Below are 24433 nucleotides of genomic sequence, written 5' to 3'. Positions count from 1 at the left end.
GCCGGGCTCCCGATAAGGCAAGGCGGCGCGCCGCTAGTCGCCGGCCGAGATTTGGCCTCCCCGCAGGCCGGCAGCAGGGACCCCGCACCGCCGCTCCCCTTACCCCCGCCGCCCCGCGATGGCGCGGATCGCTTCGGGCCGAGTCGCGGCACTGCGGGAGCCCAGTCCGCCAGCGGGCAATGGCGGAGCGGATGGAGCCGCGGAGCGACTGGAAAAATCCTTTCACCGCCCGAAGAGGAAGGACGGGCGGGCGGGCGGCGCGGGCGCTCGCCACGACGTGCGCGGAGGGGGGGTGAGGGAACGGGACAAAGCTCCCCCCCCCCCCCCGCACCCCGCAGACACATACTGGCGCAGGGGCCCCCTCCTCAGCTCTCCTCAGAGCCGAGCGTCGTCTGGGCGCTGCCCGCTAACTCCTCCCGCGGCTCGGGCACCGCGGCCTGGTCAGCGGCTGCCTCCGGGACCCGAGGGCCCATTGATTTGGCAGAGCCACGTTACACACACACACCTGCCTAGCCCTCTGCAGCGCGTCTTTAAAGGCATCGTTCACTCCTCCACCTCCACCGCCGCCTCCCCCGGGAGCGCCCGAAGCAGGAGGGGGCACCGTGGAATAGTCCGCCATACTCGCTCAGCCACCGCTTCCTGCCCCACTCGCTGCCTGCCAAGAAAGAAAGAAAATGGCGGCGGGCGGGAGCCTTTCACATTCCTGCGCGGCATCGTGCTCGGGGAGGGGGGAGGGAAAGCAGCGTAACCTCGCGAGACCTCGGGCGAGATTTCATAGGCGTGCCGGAGAACGGCGGAGAAACCTCGCGGCGTTTCTGGCCGGCGCCGCTCCCCCGCCCAGCGGGGGCTGCGGGGGGGGAGAGGGGGGGTGCGCGCGGAAGGGGGGCGGCGAGCTCGCGATGTTTCCATAGCGGCACGAGCCATTAGAGACGCCCGGTGATAGGGCTGGGAGCGTCACGTGGCGCGGGGGAGGGCGCGGGGGGAGCGCAGTGCTGCGCTCGAGGCGCTGCGGGCAGATCTCGCGTGATTTCGTTTCGAGCCCGGGGTGCCCGAGCGGGAGCTGCGCCTGAGGCGCGGAGGCTGCCGGGAGCAAGGTTGGCCCGGGGGGCGGCTGAGGCGGCGTCAGTCGGGTGAGTGCGTGAGGGCGGTAATGGAAGGGGGCCCGAGGGCAGCCGGTAGCGCTGCGGCTTGGCCGCCTGCCCGCGTCAGACTGCGCCTGGAGAGGCGTTCGGCGCGCTCCTGGCTCTGTTCCTGCCCGACTGGCGCCCGGGCTGGCTGCGGACCGGGCACTGGGGGTAGCAGCGGTGCTATCCTAAGCCCTGAGGGGAGGGGGGAGCCGGGCCTTTTTCCCGCCTCAGCGCGGCGGTGCCCTGCGGAGGGGCTCCTCGTAATGGCGTGCCGCGGTGCCCCGCGTCGCGCGGCCGCCTGGAGCTGTCAGAGTGCCCGCCGTGTGACGCGGGGCAGCTGTGGGGAATAATACGAGCTCCGTTTGCGGGGGAGAAACCTTGGCGTCGAGCGGTGCGGGCTTTACGGTAGCTGGAGAGGCGAGGGGCGCCTCGCGGGGCTTGTTCCCGAGCCCCGCGGGGCAGAGCCGGCGCTCGGGGCGGTGAGGCGGCTTGCTCCCTCCGCCGCGCTCCTCGCGGCTCTCTGCCGGTCGGGTCCCTTCGGGCGCGGCCCGACGCTTGTTTTGAACGGGCTTGTTTTTGTTGGGCTGTTCCACCGCCCCGCGAAACGGGACGGGTTTCTTCCTTTCACCTTTCAGGGAGCTTCACTTGTCTCCTCCTGCAGTGTCTACGACTGTTTATTTCTTAGTTGAAAGTGGCCGTTCTTACTGTACAGTTTTTACAGTTGGGGGCGTTTTTTTCTTGGCTGCGCAAGCACAAGCTTTAGTGAAAAATTGGAGCTAGTAGTGCTTTAATCTGGGCCCTGTTTAGGTCCTGTGACCTGGTGGGGATGAACTGTCATGCTGAATATGGATGACGGTCTTTCAAAGGCTCCACATCTCGATAAGGTTATAGAGTATCTACTTAGCTATCATAGCAGTAGAGACTAGATAATACTGAAGGGGAACTAAGCTGTACAACTGCTTTCTGTACCGTTCTGATGGGATGCTTTGCAATTTTTTGAAAATTTATTTGTATGCATTGAACTGTAGCTTCTTCATGGGTGCCTGGATTACATAAATACCTTTTTTTTTTTTTAAACGTATGTGCTTTTAAACTGAAGTGTGGGAGGTCTCTTCCAACCTAAGTGAGTCTCTGTTTCTCTGTTGTCAGTACTTTTAATTAAGGAACTGTTGTTTTGGACTTTGCCTAGTTTTGGGCTACATGCAGGGAGGGAGCAACTCTGCTGAAGTTGTGTAAGAAAATGCGTCTTGCTGTGTTCTCTTTTGGCTAGTCTTGTAGTTCCATGCTGCCTTAAGAAGTTCCTGGTTTCTCATTGGTCCCTTCAGTTCTGGCTGTTTATAAATGGGATCATTTTAGTAGACCTTAATACAAAAGTGCGGCTGCTGAGGTCAGATTATCCTGCATCTCCAGTCCATGTAACTTCACCAGAGGAAGCTGAAAATACGGGCTAGATTTTTTTCCTTCTATAAAACTTTTGAATATAGCTCAGAATGGTTTTAAGATTAGTATATTCCACAAAATTAAAATTCCTACATGCTTCTAGGCAGCTAGCAGTATAATTAGAGCTAGGTGAAACTTGCTTTTGAAATACTTCTGCTGAAAAAGCCTGTTCTGAAGAATTAGCATATACTTCCTATTAATATAGTGTTGCTAGCAGGGGGCAGAGGGGAAAGCAAAAATAGCTTTGGAAAGTGGGAACTTCATTTTTATGCTTGACTCTGCTATTTCTAAACAATAATTTGACCTTGAACTATTTTTTAATTTCCTTTGTTATTGGGAATTGGGCTATGTATACTAGCCAATACTATGCAAATAAATCAGTTGAGCAACAGTGGCTGACTGTGATGCATTGAAGCTAATACTGGCTACTGGCTATGTCTTTTATAGCTCTTCATTTACTAGAAAATGTGGAGGAGCATCTATGTACTTTGCTTTTTATTGTTACAAAATGGGCTAATGATTCTTTGCTAAGTTCTGTGAGACAAGCCAGTAGCTGTATAACACTGGTGTTATTTTGAAGCAGTTATAATGCCTTGGGCTAATGAAAATGCTTTTGTCTGGTACTGTAAGTGTTCTAGTTGCATTCGTAAACAACTAATGATAAGTGAATGTTAATTTTGGAATTTTTATCAGCTTTTTACTATTGTTTGAGGTGATACTTCATTTGAAAGCTGAGATATTTAGTATATATGGTTCCTCAGTCTTCCAATTTCTTGAAGTCACTGTATTTCTTAGGCCCTTCAGATAGTTAGAACATGAAATTTATCAAATTACAGAGCAGTAAGATCTTAAATATTATATGCTGTATAAATATTATGCCCTTATTTTCACCTTTCCTAAGTTGATCTAATGACCTTTATCAACAGTTGGAGAGTTGCTTCTATCTGTTTCCCATGATGGCACTTAGAACCTATCTGCTAGAAACCCATGTCTCAAGCACTCTATCTCCATTTCCCTTTATTAAATGATACTTCTGTTGAGAAAATTATCCCTGTGGGATTAATTCCTTCTTTTTAATCTCTTAATGGAGTGGGGTGAGGATCTAACCCTTTAACAGTGCTCATGGCAATATTCTTTCAAGTGCTTTGCTGACTTGTTAAAGCAGCATACACTAGGTTATTCTGCTTTCTCACTTGCAACAATTACTCATTGCCTGTTTTTTCAAATCTGCCTTCTAAGAAATTAAATGTAGTAGATTGGTAAGCGAATATTTGCACTGTGCTGCTAGCACATGAGAACTTTTGGTTTTGCTGTGTAAAATAAGCCTCAATTCTACAGTAACTCATGCTTACTAAAGAAGGATGTATAGTAATCTACCACTTATCTTTCAGAATTTTAGTAATTAGGTAGTAGACAGCATAAGAAGTAACAGAGAATATGGAGTTTTAAAATGTCTTTAAGTATTTCTTTTGGCGATTGGAGGAAGGTATCTCCCTTAACTAAACTTACTAGATAATGACATCTCTCATGGTTTTCAGGCCATAGTCATTCTTTTCAGTAATTGTCAGACTGCAACATTTTGGTAGATGTAACTACTGAGAAGTAGCTAGTTTAAATGAAAAAACTGACAAGTCAGAAAACTTTTTATGTGTTGTGTGGATTGTCACAGACTTAAGTAATGGAGAGTTCTGGGAAGAAAAAAAAACACAAAGGAACCGGCTTTTTTTTTTTTTTTTTTTTAAATCCAATATTGTGTGTATGAAGGAATCCTTACTTCTACCAAAAGGTACTCGGGGTATTTCTGAATTAGCTAGTTCAAGTATTGCAAAAACATAGATGTAAAAGTATGGAACTGACCCCAGTCCTCTGCATAAGCTAAGACACTTCAGTGCATGCTTGCATTGAGTCCTGTTCTGTTGTTGGGTTGTTAGGTTTGTTGGGGTTTTTTCCCCTTTAACAATTGACTTCACCTTTGATCTGTGGTGACCAGACCAAAGGGTATGACAGTCCTGACAGAAGTGGTTTACTAGTACAGGTAAGGAGACGTCTCACAGGGTCATAAACTAAAGGATTACATTTCTTTATAAAGTTGCCTCTGCAACCCTTTGGGTAGGGTGTTTTGTTTAGCTTTTCCTCAGTACACTAAACACCTATATAGGAAAAGTGATCATGGTCTCTAACTATCAGAGAAGGATAACCATTGTGATAGCTTTACATCTGCCAGCTATGCTTTCTGCAAGTGTTAGCCGGTTTGGGGAAATCTGCAATTGGTTTCTGATGATTTCATCACTTTGGGAGATTTAGATCTGCTGATTAAGATCCTGTCAGCTGGTGCTCCTTCACTGGCAAAGGGCATCCGGGACCTGCAACATTATCAGTAGAAAACTCCCTTAAATAACTACTGAGAGAAGATTCAGCATGTGCTCTATACCCAAACAACTGCTGATCTGTCATGAGCTTTCATTTTGCTACATGTGCACTGAAGTAGTAATTATAAATTTCAGATCCACGATTTGGATCTGAATGAGAATGTATTGGTGGAAAAACTGTAACATTAAAGTATAACTTAAACTGTCTACAAAATCTACACAATGCTCATAATTATCTTCTCTTTCAAGAGAGATGAGGGTGAAGGGGAACAGTTTTTAATACTGAAATAATATTACTGTGCAGAATTCACCTACCCAGGATGATCCAAGTGGTGACCAGCTGTGTCTTCCTAGTCAGCAAATATTCCTATTATGCTTCATTCCAGACAAATGCAGAGGCATGGGTTGCTACTGAGGAATTGGAGGGGATAGGAAAAAGTATTTGTGGGAGAGGATGGGAGTGTTGAAGAGGAAGGGCAGCCTGCTCTGCTGCAGTTGCTGTCACATATGGCTTCACTCGGTGATGATAACACAGCTGCTTTCTTGGCTTCTGAGGGAAGGGCAAGAGTGAATTTGCTCTGTAAGCCCATATCTGGTCCCTTGTGTACCAACTTTTATATCCTGAGTTTCAAAAACTCCCAAATCTTTGGCTTACCTTTAGTCATGCTGCTTTTCTTAGCGGAAGTTTTACTGTATTAAGTATTTGAAGAAAAGCTGTGTAAAAATTGTAGATTCTTTAGAGCACTTGTCTTGCACATTTTAATCTTGTGAATCTTATTTCATATTTGATTTAAAGCTAGAAGTAGGTTGGAGCTGCTGAAAGGAAATTTAATAGTAAAACTTAAAAGGGAAGAAGGGGTCTTTGCCCCAAGGTTTCTGTTGAGGTCTACCAGCAAATTTGATTCTAGGCTTGAGAACAGTTGAGCAGTAAAAGATTAATATGACCTAGCCTCTAAAATTTTGACTAGCTTATGGAAGGATATCAAATTGCATTAAGCCACCATTGCATTAGGTATGTCACAAATACAGAAGGATAAATCAGAGACCATGCACTTCTTCCTTAAATACAACTGAAGTATGCAGTGAGACAGTGTGCATCACCATATAGAAAGAATGTAATGCAAAAAGGCAGCTGGATAATATTAGTCAGCGTGATAATGTGGTCATCAGTCTTCAGCATCCGACTTGTTCAAGGGGGTTGGATGTTTTTGTGTGGATGTCATGGGAAGGAGAGCCCAGAGAATTTGTTTGCTGTTAACATCTGCAAAACTCCTCCCAGATGGGAGGACGATGAGGGGGAGAAAAAGTGTGAAAGGCCTAGCTTGAAATAAGTTGATTGATGGAGCTAGGCATGGAAGTTGCATATGAATAGGGATTAAGAAAGGCGGAGATGGAGGCTGAGGGACTTTGAAAGGGAGAACAAATAATTAATGCAGTAGTAGCTGTAGAGGATAGAAGTGTCTACTGTATCCCTGTATTAGCAGAGCACTGAAGAATGTGCGTTAAAGTCCTGTTAATAAGTGTGTAAATAAGTATTTTGTTGAATTAAGGCAGTAGTGTTCAGAATTCTCATCTTGAAGTGGGAAAAGCTTGATTACTTTAAAGAGATTGGTTTACTTCCCTTTACATAGGCCTGATCCCTAGTAGTATTCTTTCTGATACTATTTAGTTACAGCTAACAACTGTACTTGTTAATTTGTGAGTCAGAGCACCTTATTTTTACCAAATTGTGCATATATTGTAGTGTGAATTAAAAAAACTAGCACAGAAAGTTAAATCTCTTCTGAGGGTGAGGAAGGAAAAATGGAAGAGATGGTTTAGAAGCTCTAAATACCTAGTCCTTTCAGTCCATAAAACCATGATTATGACAAGCTTACCTAAACTGAAAATACCCTTAAACTTTATTGTAAGGGTTACATGTATGTTTTGGGAAAAAAAAATTTTTTTGCAGTGAAGTTTGTGAATGTGTAAGGATATTTTTTCTTTTACAAATTAATATCCAAAGGCACCTTAGAGAAAGCTGTAGTCTAATTGCCCCTTCAGTATCTATTGGTGAAAAGTATCTTGGTGTAATCATCAGAAGCCCAGTTGTATTTAAAAATGAGCCTTCAATAACTGCTGCATAGACTTGGAAACGGATGAATGTTGGTGGGTTAATCTCTGATATTGCTTAAAAAAAATCAGTGATGTGGATGTCATTATACGACTTGGTGAAGAGTGAGAACACAGGAGGTTCCATAAGTTTAGTTTAAACAAAAAAACATGCACCTGTAAACTTTTTGGCTATGGATTGGTATTTTCTGCAGAGAATATAAAGAGGAGATCTTTTACTTCCTTTGTACAGGTTGTTGTCTGTTAGGATTGTCCTATGAGTGAACTGATTCTGTGTAATGTTTTCATTAAATAGTCATGAAAATGACACATTTTATTTGCAGGTGTCCTTTAATTCATCACTGTTCTTTGTACTGCATTTTTTCCAGAAGGGCAGGAAAAAGGTTAAAAAGAAAATATGTCACTTTCTACAGCAAAATGCCTTTCTAGGACTGGCTACCATGCAAAGTTTGAACTTCTATTATGACTTTGAGGGAAAATTTTCACGAAACTATAGAATTTCTATAGTCTGTTAGTAGAATAGATGCTGAAACTTGCTATCGCTTTAAAGCATTATTGCTTTAGAACACCTAGACATTTTTCTGCTTAATAGTTCATCTCCCCTGTTGTACCTTCTTTTACCTCTTAGCTAGGCATGCACCATTTAATCTAGAGGAATAAAGTCATTTAAGAGATTAACTGCAAAATAGGTCTATTAAACTCCCCCCCCTCCATCTTCTTTTCCCCAAACTCTTCTAGGTTGACTAAGGGGGAAAAAACAACTAAGAAACCTGTTTGGAGCTATGAGATGTGTTTGAAACATTTGAAAGGCTAATGAGCAACTATTTTTACTTCTATTACAGCAGATACTGATAAATATAACTAGGGCTGCCTGTATTTCTGTCTTCTGTAGGTGAACAGTAGTACATTCTTATTGACGTATGTTCTCCTTTCAGGTTAAACAGAGTTGTTCTGACATCTCCTTTTCAAATTCCTGTCTTTATACAACAGTTCAGGGTGTGTGTTTTCAGCCTTGCATGTAAAACTAGCTGTGTGAATCAGAGCAGCTGGGTGGTATTTTGTCAAGCACACTCTGGAAAAAGCATCTAGTGTGACCATCTCCTTTTGCTTATGTAAGAACAGTGTGATCACATGTCCACAGCAAAAATGTGTGCAGTTCCTTATTTGGTAATGCATTAATAACCTTCATCTTGTTTGAGTATAACAACAATTGAAAACAATACAATGTAGCTGAGTCGTTTTTCCAAGTGGCTTACTTCTTTTGCAGTTCCTCTCTTCATCAGGACTGAGAAAATAGTTTATTTTCTACTGGAAACTGTTAATTTTTGTCATTATTATGGGGAAAAAAATAACCAAGTAGAGTATGGGTAGGGACTGTACAGGCATGTTCCACCTACCCTTCCCCCTCTTACATGTGACCCATAACTATGATCAGTATCATGTTTATTCAGTTTTTTTTCCTCTCAGCTGTTCTGTGTACTGGTAGCTTTCTAATTATGTCAGAAAAAAAATCTAATACTTTTGAAAGGAGAAAAAATAACTTGCAGACATGACTTCTGTCTGTTCCTTAATTATGGAACATGACTGCAGTAGTGATAAAACTCTAGATGAACCTATCAGTCTTCAGTATAAACCTGTAGAGTATCGTCACTGTTAGGAAAATACCTCTATAATGTGTTATATTCCACTAATGAATGTTCCAAACTGGCAGTGTGTTGGGGCTATTTTTTTAAATTAGAATGAATCCAAATACTTAGTGATAGGCTGAGAACCATTGGAAAGAAAGACTTCAGGTTCAGATCAGGTCACGTCTGAGTCATGCCAGTGCCAACTTCCCAGAGATTTTTAGCAACAGCTAACCTGTAGGGACTATCTTTATTCTACAGGTGCCCTGAATTCTCTGCTGCTGCCTCTTTGCTGAGGTACTAGGTTGTTAATTATATTGTTTGGTGGAAGAAACCCCTTAGGATTCCTTTGCTGTGAATGAAGGAATTGCTACTATAGTTAAGGTAAACACCAATAAATTGTTATAGATGGCAGATAGCCTCCCTTTTCTACAGGTGAAAGGCTGAAGAGGAGCTGCTGTACGCTACTTCCATTGAAATAGATATTAAATGAAACAGTCTGCTCATCCTAATGTTTCCTGGGTGATAACTAACTTTATGTAGGGTATTGAAACAAACGCATTTAAAATGCCTTTTAAAAAAATCTTTTTCTGTTCCAGTTTCTTGAAGGAAAGTCAGCAAGAGTTATTGTGGAAACTAGCACTATTTTTCCATGGTCCTTTTCCTGTTAATCAGTACATAGCACTACTATTAGGTCACGGAAGTTCTCCTATACCAGGATTCATTTGGTGGAAGAACTGGTAGGGAGCCAATCATGGTTCCTAGGTCTGAGCTGGCTGGCCTTGTGTCCAGTTTCAGCTACCCCAGAGCAAATGTTACTTTGATTTGTGCCAGCTGGCCCTGGTCTGTGGGGTGGAGAATGCTGGACTGCAGAAGGAGTAGTGTATGAGCTGGCTATTCTGTCTCTATACTTTTAGGGAGATTTCTGCCCCTTCTGTGCTGCAAGAGTGGGGCTGAATCCATTGAATGTTAATGTCAAATTAAGCCTCACTTTTACTGAAAACAAGAATATTAGAAACATCTTTACAAGTGTTACTAAATATCTGTTTAAAAAAAGTCTGTTTATTGTAAGCAACACCCTTCTTTATTTCACTTTAGATGGAAAACAATACAGATATACTTAATATTCATTGCTTGTTTTCCAAGGTTTGTATAATAAACAGATGTGCGGGTAGGAAAATGAGGGTACAGGTCTACAGATCTTTTAAATATTTTTGTGTGTGTGTCTGAATTGTCTGAGAGCCTATATGCAACTGGTGCTTTGTTTCTTAGTAACAGATGGAGAGGTGGCAGGAGAGAAGGAGGAGGCAGCGTGGTTGCAAGTGGTACCCTGGATTGTAATTTCAAGTCAGTTAAGTAACATGCCTCTAGTGTATGTATGTTTAACCCACCCCCCCAAAAAAAACCCCACAACAACCCAAAACAACAACCAACCAAAAAGATCCCACCAACCTTCCTGGCGGTACTAATGAGTTGAATATTTTTTTGAAAACATTATACAAAACAATACTCCAGTTACATGATAAGGAAGCGTGCTAGAATAAAGAGTACTTAAACACTTTTCTTCTAATACATTAGTTAGAGCAGACCTTTAGTGCTTGGCTGAACCCATACATTTGGACAGCATTTGTGTGTCACTGATGTTGATTACATAGTGCCAATGCTCACATTTTAAGCTTCTGTGTTAGAAAGTGTTCATTCTTTAGAACATGGTAGTGGCTGAATTGCATTATATTGAAATTTTAATGAATCTAATGAAGGTGCTCATCTAGAGATTGCTGAACTGGTTGTCCACTAAGTGGTCTGTTTAGCCTAGTAATTTGCATTCGAAAGTGGTCATAAGTAGATGCTTCAGGGAAAGTTAGAATACAGCAAACACTTGGTCCTCTTTTCTACCTTCCTAGCTTCCAAATATTTGTAGTTCAGAGAATTCCTGCTCTGGCTTCTCTGTCAAGAAACTTGCAGTGGATCTCTTTTATAGTATTTTTTCAGTGTCCCACTGAAACTATTTTTTAGTTTCCAGTATACTTTGACAGGGAATTCTATCACTTGTAGAACTTCTTAATTTCATTGTTGAAACTGGCTTCCGCTAGTTTCATGTGGCTCTGGCTTAGATGGGAGTAGACCATGAACAGTTCATGCCTCCTCTTCCTTTCTCCATCATTTATAGACCTTGTAGACCTCTGTGACTTCTTCCTGTCTCTTTCACAGACTATAGAACTTAAGCCTCCTCAGTTGTTTCTCCTGTGGAGACATTTGCATATATTTGATCATCTTTTGTGGTCCTTCTCTGAACTTTTTTTTTTTTTTTAAATTATACTTGGTTTGAGGGACTTGAGGGTAGCAGAACTGCACAGTGTTACGGTGTAGATGTACTGTACTGTTCATGTGATACTATAATAATGTTTTCTCTTTTGTTCTCTATTTCTTTCCTAGTACCTCCTAACATTTCATTTGCTTTTTTTCGTGGCTAACAAGCAATTTTTTATTCTTTTTGACAATCAGTACTTTTTTTACCTTTTATAAACAATATCCATTTTGTTATGTGGTATACTCTTAATGCTGAGAAAACAGTGTAACATGGAAGCCTGTGGCATACATATAAACCATATGTATAACCAATAAAATACTCCTGTGTGACAATATTGAAAACATATTCAGGATCTGAGTATGTTAGCACTTGAGACTCTGAAAGACTTGTATTGTAACAGCATGTTGTTTCTTAATTACTGGAAAGGCTATAAAACTTAATACAATCAAATAAAAAGCAACTGGTGTTGGAGGGAAACAGAGAACAATTATGAAACCTTAAACTGTTCATCATATTTAATATCTTGTTATATAACCAACGTGGGAATGTTGGTGGCATGGGAGTCAGAAACCTGACTGCTACAGTGTGATAAATCTGTGATTAAGTCTAACTTTTCATTTGCATATGGGCTGTTTCAGGATGGAATTCCTTGAGTCGTGGATAAATTCCTGAGTGATAGCAGTCAGAACCAAGAGTAGTTAGGACAAAAATCCAGGCTTATGATATGTAAAATTGAAAGAAGGAACTTTGACTACTATATTTTTGTGCTTTCTTTGCCCCAAACCAGTAACTTAATAGTAAATTGTGCAGAACTTGTCAAAACAGGACATTTTCTTGGAGGAAACAGAACTTCAGCTTCCTTATGGATTTGATTTTTTTCAGTAACATTAGTGAGAAGATATTTCTCCTTACCAGCACAGTATGCTTTTCTGTATAGATGTTTACAAAAGTATGTATGGCAACATGTTGCTAACTACTTGAAGCTTGCAATAGTGAGTGTGGCAAACAGGCATAGTAAGTAATGTGAGGGAACCTGTTAAATGTTTTGCATGATTGGCATTTTTTGTGGTTGACCAATCAACTTGTTTTGAAGAGTCCTTTTACAGAAATTTATGTGGGTGGAAATTGAAATGGACACTGAGTCTAAGTAAGGAATTGAAATGCGCTTGTGGAATCTGTATTCTTTCAGAAGAGGGAAGCCTTAATCTGTAGATGAAAATACTTTGTGTCTGTCACTTTGTGTGACCATACTTCAGATGTTTCCTTTTGTTTTTTTAAGTGCAGTCTGCTACTTGACTGAAGTAGCTAATCACACCATTGTGAAGTAAGGGGGAGTTAGTTGAGATTTCATCAATGCAGTACATCATAGCTGGGTCCTAAGAATTTTACCTCCTTGCAAGAAGATGTTCACTCCCTCTCAGCGGTGGAAAGTTAAATTTGGAAAATTCTTCCAAGTGTATTTTTGTTCTTCAGCTGTAATAGAGATTGTGACTTAATAGACAGGAATCAGGTATGAGAAAGCAATTCTTTATGTTAATGACATATGTATGCTATGTTGTGATGAAGAATCAGTGTGGATGTATTACTAGTCTCCTAGTCATGTTTTTGAAGATAGTTGTAACCATGTTTAATTAAAATCTACTTGAGATTTAGATCAGGTTTGTGTTTTTTTCTAGTATTGTATGTACTTCAATGTGGGTCATAACATATATAGTGGGAGTAATCATTTTCTGAAGAGCTCAACCCTATAACTTAATATATAGTAAATGATAGTAAGCTTTAATGTGAAAATATGATGGACATTTTCAGTTGTGCATAGCACTCCTAGCTTTTGGTCTATTGTTACAAAAGTAACAAGAAAAATAAAACTGATTAAAAAAAAATAAAAATTGCTAACGGTGCCTGCTGTCTTGTCATGTAGATTTTCCAAATAAAATTGAAGGCTACATAAATTATAGGCTTAAAAATTCATTTTGAAAGTTCAGAAGTGGTAACAGTATCTCTCTGGGTGATAGCAGTATGTGTTTTGAGATTTAACATTTGAACTTGAGCTGTAAATTCATGTCAACTCTGGAATGTATATTTAAAGTAAGCTTTTGCACAGAAGACCTTAATAACATGTCCTTTGGCCTGTTGGCAGGAGCATAACTTCATGTATATTCCAGTAATATTATAAACATTATTTGAAGCAGATACTGTCAATATAAAATAGAAAATATTTTTGTTGATGCTAGTGCTGATATAATTTAAATATAATGAATTTAATTGTCTTGGAAAACTTTGTATCCCGTGGTTTCATTTAGTATTTCTTCTTGAACCAAAAATAATGAGACCAGATCTTTCCGGACAATACTATTGACTTTTAAATAGAGAAAGTATAGTAGGCATGTGTTCTATGAAGTACTGTTTCACAGTGACTTAGATATATCTCTAATTGCAGCCAGTTATTTTTGTAAAGCATGACTATACCTATCCCACTACATTTCTTCCTTTTACATCTGTGAGGAAACCAAAAGTCAACAAGTCTTTTTAATGTAAGCTTCAATTGTCAGTGAATTGCATGTGCCTCAGGAAAGAAATTATGATGCATGTAGTACACAAACTCGTAAATACTTCGAGGTGCATTTCAATTTGAACCTTTTACAACTACAGTGTCTCAAAGACATAATGTATACAATATAGAAATATAAAATAAGTATGCCTAGTTACTCAAGTATGCTCTTTAACAAAGTTAATCTCACTGTCTATTGTAACTTTGTAATTCTATTAATTTTTAAAAGTTTTTATGTGGTATTTCACTTTCTTTTGTGATTATTTATTTAGCTGTGAAATCAGCCCCACAATGCTTATGTACAATGAGCTTTTTACTTCTGTCACAGTAGCAGCATGTTTCTGCAGAGAACTGAAGTAAAAATTTGATAAATTTGGGTAGTTACTTCGGTATGAAGTGCGTGACTAAATGAAGCTAAGCTTTTAGGGCCATTGACTGTTTAGAAAGAACTGTCAGGCTTTGCAGGTTTCACTTTGCATTTTCTGTTAGATATATAAAAAAAATCAACTATTTGTTGCTTCTGTTGTAAACTCTAAAATTTATTTGTGTGTATGAGACCAGCTACTGAATAGTTCTGTAGTGAAACTATTTAATGAATTCATGAGTGGGGTTTGCATGTACAAGGTCTTGTTCATAGTCCGAAAGTATAAACGTAGCTCAGTCAACAACTACATGCAGTTAAAGATGGGGAGAAAAGGCATTGTCAAAATTTTATTCTCTGGGAAAATAATGGATTATTTTATAAGAAATTTTCCTATTGTACATGGATGTGCTTTCTTCAAACCATTGTAGACAAATGCCAATTTATTACATTAATTAATGTGGTTTGCAAATATTGTGATACTTAATTGTGAAAGAGCTTTTTCCGGGGAAGGATTTGGCTCCTCTCCCTTGACATTTATGTGCACATGTGTATTTATAGTTGTGATCTGTCTGGAATTTGCCTTTGTGGTTTTGTTTGCTCTTTAACTTGTTCTGTGATCTAGTCCTGTCTTTCAGTTTTGTTTCTGAGATTTAATAGGTGAGGAATGCAGAAGAAATGGCTTAACGTAAAGGAAATAATGAGCATTTTTATTCAACTAAAGATACTTCAGGGAATAATGACGCTGTTCTGCTTAGAAGCTTTTCCTTAAAATAACCTTATACTGGTGCTAATTTATGATTAATCTAGAATTTGAGTTCGGTGTAACTATTATTGTGAATGTTTCCCTAGTTTATTTCAGTTGTTCTTATGAAGGTTTCTTTAAAGAAAGCAACTAATTCCAAAGTTAATATTTATCAATGTGACTATTCTAAGACCTGGAAGTGGTATGACCTTGCTCCCAGTGTTCTGCCAAACTTATGATGTATAGCGCTTGTCCATATGTATGTGAATTAAACTATGGTTGTTCAGAGAGAATAATGGGAAAGATATTTTAAAGCAACAAATATTTCACTGAAATACCAGCTCAAGTGGAATGCTGAATATGAGTAGTCAAACTCAGTCTCAGAAGTGAACTGTTGAAGGAACAATTTTCAGCTTCCTAGTGTTCCTTTTTTAATCTAAAAATTAGTCTAGAAAGTCTTGTATTACAAAAGTGAATGCCACTTTCTTGTTTTTAATCAAAGAACATAGAAAATCCTCTGTAGATAAGAGTGGGCTTATTAGGCAAGTTCTGTATGGTTTCAAAATTCTATTCAGTCTTCCTGAGAATTAATAAATTTTTTCAATAGTTTATTCAGCTTTTTAGTAATATGTTACAGTTGAAGACTCACCAATTTTTTTCCCCAGTCAACTTTAAAAAGCTTGAACTGAAATTTCCATTTTATGTATTTGTTTTTTAATTTGGACTGTAACAAATAACACGGATGTAAAGAAGCGCTGAACAAATGTAGGCTGCTGACTTTTTCCGTGCATAATAAGAGTACCCTGAAGTAGCTTAGGAGAACAGGAAGACACATCTGAGACTACCTAGTTCGGCAGAAAATTGGTTTACAGAATTGACTGTAAGCAAAAGCTTCATGTATACCATTTGATACTACAGTGATGATAAAAACTTTTTTCTCTGTATGCCTGAAATGGAATGCAGCTGTTGTATTTGAAGATTGTGTAAACAAAGAACTGATGATATAAATGGTTAATTAATTCATCATGTGATATATCGGTGAGAGAAATGTTGATGTGGTAGAATGAGGAAGAAAGGTAGCTAATTGATGGTGGGTTTTTTTTATCTATAATGTTTTTGAGGTGGTGTCACAGTGAAGTGCATTACTGGATTGTATGTCTGAGAAGTTGCTTAGCACTCATTCAGGAGCACTCTTAATCAAAGTCTTAGATTATGGCCTTATTAATTTTATACGTATGTAGTTTAGTGCCTTGCTTCTGGGAGGCTTGAGTAGGTTGCAGGATGCACTACTGCTGGCTTGTCATAGCTGAGGCCAGCCTTGGCTACATAGGATCTATTGGGTTGTGTGCTGTTAATGTTCCCTAAACAAATCAAATCATAGCAACCACCTCTCCTTTAAGTAAAAGGTGAAAGTCCAGATAGAGAGTGAGCATGCATCCCAGTATACTACAGTTAGAACTGTGTGTGAGCAGGTGTGCATACAGTGCAGGTGCCTCATGGTACTTGGACACAAGGTGTCAATCTCTGAAGAAAGATGTGACTGAAATGCAAGGACTCTGGGAAATGAGTTTACTGACAAAATGCCCTGTGATGTTTCTAAGCTCTACTATGAAAGAGGAAGACCTCAAGGTAGAAATGCAGAAACTTGTAAAGAACAAAATAATCCCATAAATAAGTTCATCTGTTGCACACTAGGTGATGACCTTATATGTTTTCGTAGGGGACACTTATTCAGGCATTTAAACAAAACCCCAAAATCTTATTCAAACATATTGGAAGTGGAATCTTTTCATAGTCTAGAAGAGTTTTTTAAATACTTCCACTTCTAGATGTATATGGTAACAGGGAAGATAGGACTATAGCAGTAAAATTAAAGATGTAGTTGTTTTTTTTTTAAAAGAAAAGCTGTTCTGTTTTCTGTTTATCTGTGCTTATTTGAAGGGACTGCAGTGCCAGAAGTCCTTGTTGTTGAGAGTGCATGAAGGCTTTTCCTTTCTTTTCTTTTGTTAATAACTCTGAAGAGGAATATGGGATAAAATAACAAAATTAACAATAAAGAATTGCAAAGATCAGATATTCAGAGTTCTAAAAATCTGGCAGCTGTGACTTATTATCTGTCCTTGAACTGCTCTACTACTAGAAGATTAGAAGATGTAAAAACTTACCATGATTACCAGATCGATTTCACTTTCTGAAGAAGTGCTAGTGTGATCGGATGTACCCAAATGATCATTAGCATGATCACTAGATGTTCACCTTGTGCATGCTAGTCTTTTAATAATAATAATAATAATAGTTTTCACTGATTCTAAGAGAGTCATGTCTCTCAATCTATTACAAATTGTTTAAAGAACTCGATAAGCTTGTGAGAGGAACTGTAGCCTACTTGTATTTCCAAAAGATGTCTGATTATATGATAAAAGGAAGGTCTCAACATGGAGAAAAAGAAGGAACATGCTTTCTGGAGGGAGGTGCTTCAGTTACCCCATCACGTCTTTGAAGATAGGAGATTCCAGCCTAAATTCATCCTGACATGAAGATCTGAAGATCATGAAGGGCAGGAAGTAGAAGTAGTATAGTCATTGCTGTACATCTTGCTCAGAATCTTAGGTAATTTCATTTTTAGGGAATAACTTACCTAATTAGCGTATAACTTGGCACTTAGGCCAGAATAGCATGTTCCCCACTGTAGGGGGAGAAAGGATGCCTGAACACTTACTGTGATTGTCAGCAAAAAGTCCCAGTGTAACTTCTGTTGTTACCAGAATTTGTTCTGTAAGTTTTGACATTCGAGGGGAAGAAACTTTTGATTTAAGAAGAAATCCTGACTATTTGGTCTTTTAATGAAACCTGGGAAATTAATTACTGTGTTTTACAAAAAGAGGGGGGAGGAGGGGTGTGCTAAACCTTGCTAATTGCAGCTCCTTGAATATTCTTTTGATATTTAAAAGGAGAGGTAAGTGTTTAATGTAATATTCTCCAAGGGGAAAATTTCTTATACCTTGGTTTTTTAAACTAGTGTGTGCATCCTCTGCCTCTTTGATCGACCAGAGGTTTTGAAAAACATAATGAAAAATAGTCCTGAAACTACTGAGCTATTGCTGTTCTGACAATTCTATTGTATGACAACACAATGACACAAATATCATGGAGTCCTTCTTGGACTATCACTGGAGGGAATACTTCAAGTGATGTAAGTTATGACCCCACCAGAGGTTGCTCAAACCATACTATGGGAGCACAGCTGAGCATAACAACTCCTTGTACTTCTAGTTTTGCAAGAGAATTTAAGGCTACTCTAAATCTTACACTGTTGATAGTGGTGAAATTTGTTTGCTGTTGTAGTTTGGATCATAACTGCAGGGTGTGGATGGTGATTTGTCATATTTGCAACCACTTCTTGAGCACAGTAAGGTTAAAACTGCCTCCTAAAATGTGTAAGTAAAGTAGCTTCTTAGTGGAATTACATCATACATGAAATCAATTGAAGTCCTGTTTTAATTTAAGCTATTGTACCTACTGCTTTCAGAACTCCATAGCGGAGAAAATGCTGAATTTAGGATATGTGTCTACAAGAATTTATCTGAAATGCTAATTGTAAATTAACAAAAGTAGCACTTTTTAAAGAAAGGTAAAAAGAAAAGGGTAATTAGTAAAAGACTTGCTTTGTTGATGAGCTCCACATGAAATAACTTCCTCCTTCACCTGTAAAAGTAATTGATTCTGTAACCTTGTGGCTCTCAGTGTTCCAAAAATGCAAGTAAATCCTAAGAGATTTGGTGGCAAGGGGAGCTGATTCCTTCTTTCAATACCCTTTGGCCTCTGTTACATTTGAAATAGTAACTACAGATATGCAAAGGTTCTTGCTTTTTCAAATATTGTGATGAAATCTCATCTTTATTCTGTCTTCATCTTTCTACCCCTATTCCAAGGGGAATGTAAAAAAAAATATATTTATTAAGCAAATCCTGGATACATTGAGGGAACCTAGTCAATTCTATTGCAGAAATTGGAAAAGAATAGATACAATGTGAAGAATAGGGGGACAACAAGTTTTAAAAAAAAAAGGGGGGGGGGGGGGAAGTCCCAAATCTTTTTGTAGTACTCTGGTTAAGGAGAAATTTTCTGTCTTCTGATCAGCCCCCTTTTAAGTTAGAACAGGTTCTGGAAAACAGCTTCAAATATAATGCTTCCTGAATCAGAAGGTTAGTGTTCTCCACTTGAGTTTGATGGTCCCTTGGCTGCTATACACTGCCTTTCTTAAACTTTTTTATCAGTAGAAGGAAGGCAATTGACCCTAATTGTCTTCATACAAGTAACTTCATAACTGAGCCTAGAAATGTCTTCATACAGGTAACTTCTAGATATGACCAAAACTGGTGTATTTTAATACTTGTTCCAGGGAGGAGTTCTTTTTCAAGCTATGCTAATCAGTCTTGAAATTTATTGCCATACTGATAAGTAGGGGTAATTTCTTGACCTATAGCTCGTAACTAAGATCCAAAAGAAGTCTTGCAGGCTGAAACTTCATACCATTGCCTCTGCAGAGCAAGAGAAATACTTCAGTAGTAAAATTTGCACTATGTATTGTAAAACAAATTTGTAGGAACCAGGTATTCTTCTGTTATTAACATCTTATCAGAGGAAAGCTATTTGCTTGATGTATTGCCGTATGCGTATAATAATCTTGATATTGCCTCTTGTGTAGAAGGAGGCTGGGGTGGGGGATAACAGTTTTTGTCTGCTTAGAGTGACTTGAGTTGTGGTAAACTGAGTGGTATTTTTTTGCTCAGATTTGATTTCTTACTGCTTAATAGTACATGGCTGCAGTTGACTGTGGTTTAGGGTGGCTTTATTTTTAAATAAATGAGGTTACACTTTCTGAAGTTTTGTAGTTAACTTGGGTGTACAATACTTCATAGTCTTTGCTGGAAGGGGTACAAATCCATGTTGATACATTTGGAAAACAGTTGTATGTACAGCTGTCTCTATAGAAACTGTGAAGTAAAATGCTATAATTACTTTATATGGGCTACTGCATTTTTGTAGGGTCAGTTACGTCTTTAGAGCTGACTGGATTCAGCCCTGGTGGTGAAAGACACTATATCACACTATTAAACCTTTAAACTTTCTAGTTGCTTGAGAAGGGAGGAAATAGAAGTTCAGCATTTTCTCTGTGTGTGTGTGCGTGCGCATGCGTGCGTGTGGGAGGGAGAGTGAAAGCTGTGCAGACTGTTCAGCTGGGGCAGTCGGGGAAGTGACGTCCTGTATTATTTGTCGTTCTAGAAAGAACGGAGACACGTACTGTAGATGGGAGGACTCTAAAGAGGGCTGTATCTTGTTCAGTGTGTATAATTATTTATAAATGAGCAACGGGGGAAGGAGTGAAATACAGAGAAGCTTTCTAGTGTTTCTTTAATGTATTGGAGAGTTTCTTGATTTGTAACAGTTCTGTTTGTTTCAATTCCAAATTTGATTTTCATTTTTCTTTCTCTAGCATCTCTACGTTGCTAAGACACTGGACACTGCTTTCTTTATAGCAAGGGAAATCTGAATTCCTCCAACACTCAGGATGGGGAAAGATTATTATTCTATCCTGGGAATTGAAAAAGGGGCTTCTGAAGAGGATATCAAAAAGGCTTACAGAAAACAAGCGCTTAAATGGCATCCAGATAAAAACAAATCTCCCCACGCAGAGGAAAAATTCAAAGAGATTGCAGAAGCTTATGAAGTGCTGAGTGATCCCAAAAAGAGAGACATTTATGATCAGTTTGGGGAGGAAGGTATGTATGGCTCTGTTATACTCTGATTGGTCGCTTTCATTATGTTGAATGAAGCAAAATAAGCATAGATGATGCACGAAAACATGATATGTGTTGATATTTAGGCAATGTATTTGTACTGCTTGGAAGTTTGACTCATCAGCTTTTTTAATGTAAAATGTATTGCAGAGTTTTAATGCTGATCTAGTTTTATTTCTTATTTTAATGTGTTTTTGTGTTTTTTAAAAAATCCCAGATACTTGACAGGCAAAAAGTTACTGAATTGAAAACGTTCGTATGACCCGTAAATATTTTTCTGGGATCTCTTACTGCTGTCTTCCCTTACCATAGCACTTTTTGAGGTGCAGTTGAAAAGAGATGTATTCTTTTCTTAAATTTTTGCTAAAGGGCAGTCTGCTTGATCTGGGCAGGACAGTCCTTCTGAGCTGAAGCCCAGGTGTCCAGTCCGTAGTTGTCCTTGGCTTCTTGCCTGGAGAGGAAAGAATTTGGCTGATGTCATGAAATACCAGAACAATTTTTTAGCTTTAATTGTAAACAGTGATAACATGCCAAGAGAATGAGGCCTCAGAAATGTCATATTTATCCTAAAATGGTTATCTGGAGAGGATGACTTTTTTTTATTTTTGACCAGCATGACTTTCAGTCTTATGATTGAGGAACAGAGGAAGTCATTAACATCCCTCCCCTTAAATGTATGGTATCAGAAATTCCACATGAAATAATTACTTCTGCAGTGACAAGTAGGTCCACTCAGGGTCATGGTTTTTTACTAATATAAAGGAGGACAATTAAATAGTAGTACTTTGGGGAAAAGTGTAGGTTCTTATGAATGCATAATAAAATTTGGTCCTCTGTCATCCGTAGGACTTAATACCATTGTCATCCATAAATTCATGTAGAAGACCTGCAGCTTCTACAGAGGATGCAGGTTTTTTGGTCTTTTGTTCCATTGCAGATGTTCAAAGCCTCAGTGCTGTTACTGAAACATTCTAGGAAAAATGTGTTTACGTAGATACCAGAGGCCTTTGTTGCCTCTTGGGTCTCTTGCCTTCTTGCATTTCTTCCTTCTCACTCTCTGCCTCCTTTCTATATGTCATTATAAACCCATTTACTCTGTGGATTCATTTGCATTTTAGATTCCTGTGCAGCAGCTCATCCTAACCACTTTCCCAAAAATACCATTGTAGTCACTTTTACCAAAGAGCTTGAAGTAAAGCATATAAAGCAATGCAGCCTTCGGCATCCTAGTATTGCATACTTAAAGACAGAGGTTCAAAACGTAGATTTCTATTTATTTGGGGCATAATATTAAACCAAAGTATGAATTTTTTAGAACAGTGAATCTGGAAATACCTCCTGATGCCTTTGTTGCTCTCTAAGCTTTTCACTTGCATCTGAGAGTGTAACTAGTAGTTGTGAGGGAAAGGGGTGGGGTGGGGTGGGAGGAAGGAGGAAACCTTAGTGTTTTTACAACCAAGAACTTGATGTACTTTCAATAACTTTTGACTAGCTATTCCAGGAGATGTCCTTCTACTATCACAGATTGAATCCACTGATCTGCTTGTTTGACATTAACAGTACTGTGACAGAAGGATGTAGTACATGTTGCTAAGTACTTTTAATATGGTCTGGTATTGAAATGGGGGAAGCATTCTCAGTCTAATGTATTACTTGGTTACTGTTGATAACCAGTATTAAGCTTATGCATAGAAGGTCTAAAATACTGAGCCAAGAAAAAACAAAAACAACCCCTCTTTCAAATTTAGGGAACACATGCTTCATTAATGTAAGTCTTCACATTTTTATGGCTATGGAAGTAGGATAGCAGCTGTAGTGCTGAGCTGCTGTAAGATTGAAAAAAAAAATAAAATAACCAAACATAAGTTTAGAAATAAAAGTCTCCTAAGAAGACTTTTAGCCTTTCATCTTGAAGGTTAGAGAAGGTATCTTGAAATGGTCAGTACAGGAGAGCACTGACTATTACAAGGAAATACTTAGAGATTACCTATTGAGAAAGAGGCATTTAAGAAAATTGATTTTAGCTAGATTTGGAATGAGAGAGCAGGAAGTACAAGGGAATACCCAGTGAGAATTGTAAGGGAAATCTTATCAGCAATAAATGAGATGTAGATTTCTCCTTGTGGAAGACAGAAGAGAAGGAACAAAGCTATTTGAGAACATTCTGATTTTTTGCACAGAGACAGTGACAGTATATACAAGATTTTTGTACCCAGATGGGTCTTGGGAATTTCCAAGCTATTTTTATTTGTGGCTGCATTGAAGAGTTCCCAGGTTTCTTACCTGTTTTATATCATAGAAACACAAGCTGTGATAAGTTTGGGATCCTAAATTGAACATATGGCTGCTTGACTATTGGCATGTTACCTTTTAGTCAAACTGAATTGCAGGAAAACAGAGGTAAAGCTAATCAATACTGAGTTAAAGCTGAGCTATGGAGACTATGGAAAATGTTGCATATGATACTGCATAATTTTCTCCAGAAGTGATCTTGAAGAGGGATGCAACTCCTAAAAGACTTTGCAGAACAAGAAAAGATCCAGTAAAGCAGACCTGCCTTCTGTTTTAAGATGCTAATTCTTTGAGTAACTGGCTTCAATCATATGAAATAAAATTGTCAGTGTCAGAATATTTGTTCTTCTGAAGTAGAAGTCATTTTAGAGCTTCAGAAACTTTGTTGCTGTTCAAGCTATTGAATTACTAGTTGGTACTGCATAGTCTGATGGTGAGTCCTCAGTGAAGAAGAGACCTTTCGCTCTACTGCAAAGACCTTTTTGACTCATCAGTTCTGGTATCATTACACGCTACAATAGGAAAGCTTATTGTCGTGGTTTAACCCCAGCCAGCAACTAAGCACCATGCAGCTGCTCACTCACTGCCTGCACCCCCACAGTGGGATGGGGGAGAGAATCAGAAAAAAAGTAAAACTCATGGGTTAAGATAAGAACAGTTTAATTGAACAGAAAGGAAGAAACTAATAATGATAACAATAATAATAATAAAAGGATTGGAATATACAAGTGATGCACAATGCAGTTGCTCACCACCTGCCGCCTGATGCCCAGTTAGTTCCCGAGTGGTGATCCCTCCCAGCCCCACTCCCCCCAGTTTATATACTAGACATGATGTCACATGGTATGGAATACCCTGTTGGCCAGTTTGGGTCAGCTGCCCTGGCTGTGTCCCCTCCCAACTTCTTGTGCCTCTCCAGTCTTCTTGCTGGCTGGGCATGAGAAGCTGAAAAATCCTTGACTTAGTCTAAACACTACTTAGCAACAACTGAAAACATCTGTGTATTATCAACATTCTTATCACATTGAACCCAAAACATAACACTATACCAGCTACTAGGTGAAACCAGGACACTTATACTAATATTTGATTTGTTTTTAACTTTGCTTATTTGTCTTATTTAGGTCTGAAAGGAGGAGCTGGAGGACCTGATGGACAGGGTGGTACCTTCCGGTACTCCTTCCATGGTGACCCACATGCTACATTTGCAGCTTTCTTTGGTGGCACAAATCCTTTTGAGATCTTCTTTGGAAGGAGGATGCCTGGTGGCAGAGACACTGAAGACATGGAGGTGGATGGTGATCCATTTGGATCCTTCACTAGTTTTAGTATGAATGGTTTTCCCAGGGAAAGGAATACAGTTGGTAGCCAGTTACGTCGTAAACAAGATCCCCCGGTGATCCATGAACTTAAAGTGTCATTGGAAGAGATCTATCATGGCTGCACAAAAAGGATGAGGATTTCACGTAAAAGGCTTAACCCAGATGGTAGAAGTGTCCGAACAGAGGACAAAATTCTTACTATTGAGATAAAAAGAGGATGGAAAGAAGGCACCAAAATCACCTTTCCAAAAGAAGGTGATGAAACACCCAACACAATTCCAGCTGATATTGTTTTTATCATTAAAGATAAACCTCACTCTCACTTCAAGAGAGATGGATCAAATATCATCTATCCTCTTAAGATCAGCTTAAGGGAG

The 24433-nt window shown here is 39.3% G+C and overlaps 2 protein-coding genes across 17 annotated transcripts in view; one reads left to right on the top strand and one right to left on the bottom strand.

Annotated features, from left to right (window-relative positions):
* FUBP1 (far upstream element binding protein 1) overlaps positions 1–750 on the bottom strand; it is a 37635-nt gene extending 36885 nt beyond the window's left edge. For all 14 annotated transcript variants that reach the window (XR_012652082.1, XR_012652081.1, XR_012652078.1 and 11 more), the window contains exon 1: positions 506–750. Coding sequence is in view for 7 of the 14 variants with exons in the window: in XM_075039190.1 (XP_074895291.1) it covers positions 506–619 (114 nt within the window). In the remaining 7 variants the exon portion in view is untranslated. The remainder of the gene's footprint in view (positions 1–505) is intronic.
* A 270-nt stretch (positions 751–1020) lies between these two features.
* The window catches only part of DNAJB4 (DnaJ heat shock protein family (Hsp40) member B4), a 29187-nt gene continuing 5774 nt past the window's right edge, over positions 1021–24433 (top strand). Inside the window, exons 1-3 of one of the 3 annotated variants that reach the window (XM_075039165.1) lie at positions 1021–1130; positions 20139–20424; positions 23859–24433. In XM_075039165.1, coding sequence (XP_074895266.1) covers positions 20214–20424; positions 23859–24433 — 786 coding nt within the window. In that variant the 5' untranslated portion in view covers positions 1021–1130; positions 20139–20213. Of the gene's footprint in view, positions 1131–9313; positions 12495–17290; positions 19987–20138; positions 20425–23858 lie in introns of those variants that run through there. The other 2 variants (XM_075039167.1, XM_075039168.1) reach the window with 2 other exon arrangements.

This window comes from Buteo buteo, chromosome 10 (genome assembly GCF_964188355.1).
Source record: "Buteo buteo chromosome 10, bButBut1.hap1.1, whole genome shotgun sequence".
NCBI classification, from domain to species: domain Eukaryota; kingdom Metazoa; phylum Chordata; class Aves; order Accipitriformes; family Accipitridae; genus Buteo; species Buteo buteo.
Note: the sequence above shows the minus strand (reverse complement) of the source record. Positions and strands in the feature narration are given on the sequence as shown.